Source organism: Crocodylus porosus, unplaced genomic scaffold (genome assembly GCF_001723895.1).
Source record: "Crocodylus porosus isolate Cpor-Errol unplaced genomic scaffold, CroPor_comp1, whole genome shotgun sequence".
In the NCBI taxonomy this organism is placed as follows: Eukaryota; Metazoa; Chordata; order Crocodylia; family Crocodylidae; genus Crocodylus; species Crocodylus porosus.
The window spans coordinates 229,641,708-229,647,965 of record NW_017728886.1 but is presented as its reverse complement, the minus strand read 5'-3'; the positions used below and the strand labels follow the sequence as shown (position 1 = coordinate 229,647,965).

The 6,258-nt window shown below is 41.4% G+C and overlaps 1 protein-coding gene across 2 annotated transcripts in view; it reads right to left on the bottom strand.

The window, feature by feature from the left end:
* Positions 1 to 611: 611 nt before the first annotated feature.
* Positions 612 to 6,258, bottom strand: part of TMEM67 (transmembrane protein 67) — a 44,442-nt gene continuing 38,795 nt past the window's right edge. For both annotated transcript variants that reach the window (XM_019550494.1, XM_019550501.1), the window contains 5 exons: positions 4,202 to 4,318; positions 3,986 to 4,090; positions 3,515 to 3,617; positions 1,846 to 1,988; positions 612 to 990 (listed from right to left, as the gene is read on the bottom strand). In XM_019550494.1, the coding sequence (XP_019406039.1) occupies positions 910 to 990; positions 1,846 to 1,988; positions 3,515 to 3,617; positions 3,986 to 4,090; positions 4,202 to 4,318 (549 nt within the window). In that variant the 3' untranslated portion in view covers positions 612 to 909. The remainder of the gene's footprint in view (positions 991 to 1,845; positions 1,989 to 3,514; positions 3,618 to 3,985; positions 4,091 to 4,201; positions 4,319 to 6,258) is intronic.

The following is a 6,258-nucleotide window of genomic DNA, read 5'->3' as shown; positions in this document are numbered from 1 at the left end:
AAATTTCCACCTTGTTTAAGAAACCGCTACGCTTTCCGTGCCTCAGTTCTCCATAGCCAATAGAACCCGGCCTGTTACCGTGTCTAATTGCCACCCCGGCCCACCGTGACTCTGGGGTCTGGTTCCCCACCCCGGGACAGTTGGCACTTCACTATCTCCTGGACTTTAATCTGCCCATAAACCTTAACAGTTGTTAAAAAGCCACTTATTAAGTGGATTAAATTCCAATGGCTGGAACAGATCATATGGACATGTTCCTCATGTTAAACCATGAGGGAAAAATGTCAGAAAAAGAGAACCAGAAAACACATTAAAAACTAAAGTATAGCAAAAGAGGCACTTATGCAATATTTTTATCCCCAGATCTGAAAACCATCCTGAAAGGTAAGTCTCACTACCTCTGTTTTGCCAATCTAGAAACATTAATTTGGAATTTTGGGCCAATCTTCTGTTGTGTTCAATCTGAAATATATCTGATAAACATTTTTTTATAGTGAATTGAAAACAATTCTTTGAGCAATTATGGGAACACATGTAAAAGAAGATTATAACCCCAGTTAGTGTCAGATGTGCTGAAATTCTCTCTGAAAAATACACAATTCACACTCTTGCTGAAGGCAATAAAAGGATTTTATCTTGTGCTAACAACAGTGCTAGTTTAACTTCCTACAGTCAAGACATGCCAAGGCATAATCTACCATTCCCTTAAGTCTTGTGGTTTAGTGTTCTAAACACAAATGTATTTGCAAATTACAGAAAAATAAAAATCTTCTGCATACAGTATAAAATGAGACAAAGTTGAATTATTTACATTAGATATTTAACATAGCACTGCAAACTAATATGCAGTTTATAAATCTTTTAATCTGTGATTAGCTCTTGGAAAAGGTCTTTCATCAAGTGAGTCAATTAAATAAGAAATCTTTCATCCACCAAGGTTTTGGATGCCAAATTCTTCTGCCCCACAGTATTTCGAATAAATCTAAAAATCTAAAAATAAAAAAAAGTGTCATCAGAAATAAAAACGCTTAAAATAATTGAGTTTAACTCACGCAGAATAATACATCACTTATTCATTATCACGTTTGGACTTTTTATGACAGTACATCCCTTATTAACAGTGTACCATAATAAAACAAAAAGTTTTTTCTTCTTTTTTTCAAAAGCAACCAAATGTTACATGACAAATATTATTACACCCTAGCTGTTCTGACACTTAAAAGATTAAACCAGGGGCCTGTAAACTGATGATAACAAATGACCCAGTATGTTTCAGTATTGCATTAATAACAGTATAATACAAGATATTCTTCCAAGATGGAAAAAAAAAAACCTGGCTACTTATCATCATGTATAGTGTGAAGCCTTGCATGATTGTTAGGGTATTTTATGAGTTCAGAAAAGAAACCACAAAAATTTTACTATATCAGAACTTTCTAAACATGTTGATGTCCTTACAATCTAAGTTGCAAAAATCTTTACATCCAGTTAATGACACTGAGTTGTACGGAGAAAAACAAATAAACACTTTCATACAAATACATTCATTCACTTAGGAGTTGGGCATACAATTCCCTTTAAAAGTCAGCCTTCAATATTGTGCACCATTCATTTTCACTGTTATTCTTGTTTTCTTGTTGATGCTGTTATAAATGTCCTTCATTTGCATGGTGGTAGTTGCATAGTAAAAACATCCATCTCTTTTTTGAGAAAAATTCAATACATTTTTTCTACAAACTGTTTCTTAGTTTTCTGATAACAACACATCGATGTTAAAACACAGATTACGTAACCTGTTTTGCTAAGATGCGTCTTAAAATAGTTTTTTTTAAATGCTAAATTTACCTCTTGTTGCACGTACGTGAGAATTGCCGCTAGAACAAAACTTTGGGAAGCCAAATCCACAACAGAGAAAAACAGCATGTCAAAGATGAGAAGTGTGGTCTCATTCCCGTAATAGAGCACATCACTGAATGAATGTCCTTCATCTACCGGGAAAAGGAAAACTAGTTGAAAAAGTATATTAAATTTGGTGACAGCATTATCTGTGAAGTTCACTATTACAAATCAGCCTAGCTAAACTTATTAATGGAAAATTAGGACAAGGAAATATACCACTGCAGTATTATCATAACATCACTCCAAAAATAGCATACAAAATTTTAAAATACAGTATGCAATATGGCTTTCCACAGAGTGCAAGATTAAAAAAATACACATGGCCAGAGTCACAACTCTGTTCGTATATACCCAAATCTGAAAGTCAAAAACCAGACTGTACATAGACGTGTTTGGGTTCCTTATTCCTGACATGCTCAGCAAAGGCCGACTTTGTCCCAAAGTCACCAAACCAATTAAACATATGCTTAAATGTTTTTGCTAGCATCGGGGTCTCAAATGTTTGTGGACATACACAACAGATTTAGACCAGTGTCAAAATACATCAGGCACACATGTACTTCCCTATGCTGGAGTATGTTGCTCCATGGAGGGCTAAAGTTACCCCTCAAAGTCAGGAGTAGCTGTGTGATGTCCATAGCTGTTGTCAACTTCATCCTGGTGTAGTTCTAAACTAGTGGTTCTCAATCTTGTTAGACTCAAGGCCCCCATTTATTAGATTCAAGGCATCTCTCGGAAAATGCAAGCTCTTAGTTTTCACTTGTTTTTTCTGACAACAGAAAAATAACACAGCAATTTTTCTGTTGCAAAGACCTCAGAAAGACCAAAGCACCCTGGCTGAGAACCACTGCTCTAAGCCAGTGGGGGCCGACTTTTCTGACAAGCATGCCACAAATTAGCCTCACATCCTCCCTGAATGTCACTCCAATTCCCTTCCCCTGCCCAATTTACTGCTCTGTTTTCTGCTTCCTGCCTACTTGCCACTCTGCTGCTGTCCATTCTCTAATTTGTCATGTGCCACACACAGAGGTTGCCTGTCCCACTGATGGCTGGCATACTGCAGGTTGGCCACCCTTGCTCTAAGCAATGCAACCAGGTATTAATTGGCCTTGTGTAGAAACACTGTAATACCAACTACTGCTGGTAGGTATCGCTTCCTATTCCTTATCCTTTTGTATGGTTTAATCAACATACCTTATTCCCTACAGAGAAATCAAGCATGAATTTAGGCAAAATAGTAAGACCATTCTTTGATATCGTTCTTTACATAATTAGGTATATATATTTCAGCTATTCTTTACTGGGTCTGTATATACTTTTGAAACTTCTCTTTGCTCTAGTGGTTTACTGCCTCCCCTCCCTTCTTAAGACACCACTTTCATGTACATAGTGAGATTAAACAAAAGTAACTGTTCTACCTGATATTTAAGCTTAGGCTGTATCTGCTTTCCTCGCCCCCACAACTTAAGGAAGGGCATTCTCCCCCAATTATATAGTTGGTCTAAAATTAGAAAAGTATAGCTGGATCCAGCAAAATCCCACTTCTTTTATATTCATTGGTTCATCACAGTTATAGTGCTACTTATAAATAACAAATCAGAAATTAGTTTGATACCATTGTAAAAGATACTTTTTTCTATGGGTTCCATAAACTCCATGCCAAGAATTCGTTCAAGAAGCAACTTGTCTTTTACAATATAATCCATTTCCTTATGAACCTATAGAGGAAAAAATACCAAACAGACAAACAAACAAACAGTATTTTGTATTTCTGGCATTCTCACTGCTAAGGATCTCAAAATCCTTTACATAGAGGATATCTGTTTAGAACAGCAGCATATATTGAAAGAGCCTTGCTCCATTCTACTACAAAATTAATACACATTGCAAAAGGAATTGCCAGAGGCAATTTGTGTTGCACTCCTGACCAATCCACTTATTTTCTCTCTCCTGAAAAGCAGCACTGTAGTCCCAATATAATTAACAATAACCAATCTTTAACCACATATACTACAAGGTAAATCAGCATTTCTTACTTCTCACTCAGAATACTTTTTCCCTTTGTGTTTAATTTCAGTATACATACATGATCAATAAAGGAGCCAAGAAACTTGTTCATGGTGTGGTATGCCTTTGTGCTCTGCTCAAAAGTATTTGCAGATGAGTCTAAAAGCCTAGTAGGACCATGCTTCTGAAAAATAATGTGACAATGAATTTTAAGGGCAAATGCATTCTTTGTCTATTGTTTTTCTATGTAACATGGCAAAATCCCAATGTATTTACCTTTATATATTATACTTACTCTTGTTAGGGTTTTGTGAATCCTATTATATTGCTGTCGCATTCTCCTTGAAATAGAAATCTGAAATGTCTGGCCATCTGTGTTGGGTAACAAACCTCTTTGACTACACAGATTTTCCTGCACATTTGAAAATGTAGAATAAAACAAATATAATCTATGGATAGACCAGAAAGGGCTAGAGCTTTTAATTTCTAGCCTATGATATACAGGAGTTTAGGAATCTGAATATCTGCATTCTTTGGCATTGCTGGGTTTACCAAGAGATATGTTAGGCCAAGTGTCACAGGATCAAGGAGATATCCTGTGACTAATATGGGGTTAAGGAGCTGCCAATCCCTAGGGGCAGCTCAGGTGCTGGTTGCCATAGCAACCAGACAGGTCAGGTGACCAGAAGGGGGCAGGGCTGGGCCTTTATAAACAGCCCAGGCCGGAGCCAGAGGAGCAGTTCCCCTCTGGCAGCTGCAGGAGCCACAGCTCTGTGGGAGAGCTGAGCAGCAGAGTCAATGGTGGTGGTTTGGCCGGCTGCAATGATGCGAGAGGTATGGGAGAGAGCCAGCATTGAGAGGAGCTGGGTTTATAAGCCTGGTTTATGATTTTGTTGTAAGCCGGTAGGCTTCTGGCGTGGGTTAGAGCCGTTTGGCTTCATGGTTTAGTCATCCTTAGATCGGAGGACCGGGTGAGGCTGGAGGGGTGTGAGGAGGCCTCACGGGAGCTCCCCAATAACCTGGGGGTCGCGGGTGCCCAGTAGTGGCACAGCGAGTGGTCCCAGAGTGGGGCAGCAGGCGCGAGAGGCGTGGCATAGGTCCCAGAGTGGGGCAGCAGGCGCGAGAGGCATGGCATAGGTCCCAGAGTGGGGCAGCAGGCGCGAGAGGCGCGGCATAGGCCCCAGAGTGGGGCGAGAAGCATGTGAAGTGTGGCAAAGTCTCCACAGAGGGCAAGGAGCGGGATAAACCCGAGAGGCAGGCCCTGTGGGGCGAGGCCTGGGCACGGCAAGCCCAGAGGCGCCGGTAGCGGGGTGCAGGTCACAGCAGCGGCCCGGGGGCGCCGGTTTCAGGGTGCAGGTTGCTTTGGCCCGGAGGCACCGGTAAAAGGGCGACAGGCATGTGACCGACCCAGGGTCGCCGGTGGAGGGGTGCCAGTGGCGTGGTAGGCCCAGGTAGATTGGAGAGGGGTGCCAGGGAGTAACAAGCCCCAGGGGCGCCAGGTGGGTGACAAGCCCGGGGGTGCCAGAGAGGGGCACCAGGGCAGGACGAGCCCGAGGGGCGCCAGAGGGCGCTGAAGGGCAAGGGACCCAAACAACGTCCAGAGAACAGCTGCGAGGCTTGGGGCGTGCTACAGGGGAGGTAGGAGGCACACATTGCCCTTAAGGCAGGGGTGCACTGAGGCACCCCATACGGAGTAGGGGTAGTAACACTCACACCATTCACCAGGGGATAAAAGCAGCCTCCCATCTGAACTAAGTGTCATCAAAGACGTGGCAGGCGAGAACCAGAGGGTGCTGAATCACCTTGAGTGACGGTAGGGGGTGCTAGGGAGTACATGGCCACCCCTAGGCCCTACTCTCTGACATCAAGAAATACTGACTCCATCTATCATTAAACGTAAATTTCACTTTTGGTCAGCCTACAGTGTCAAAGGTTCTAGAACAGCTTTTGATCTTCACACACTCTAACTTGTCATTACAAGCCTACAGTTTTGTTTCATTCTTTCCTTTCACCTTTGTTCTTTAAATTCTTGGCTCTTTTCATCATTTCCTTTAATCTTACTTAATCTCCCCCCAACAGAACAGATAAATATATATTTTTAAAATATATTTCCAAAAAGTAAAAACATAGTTCTTTTAAAATTAATTTGCAATAGGCAATTATGGGGAAAATAAGTCAATCTGTATACAAATTGAGATCTGCTTCTTTATCCACATCTCTTTATAAATATTTCTTTACACAAGACCAAGAGATTCTAAGACAGGCTGCAACTCGGGAAGCAGCAGCGGGAAGGAGAGGAATCAGGCACATGTGTGTCCCGCACGCACGTGTGCCCCATAACTAACTTCTGAC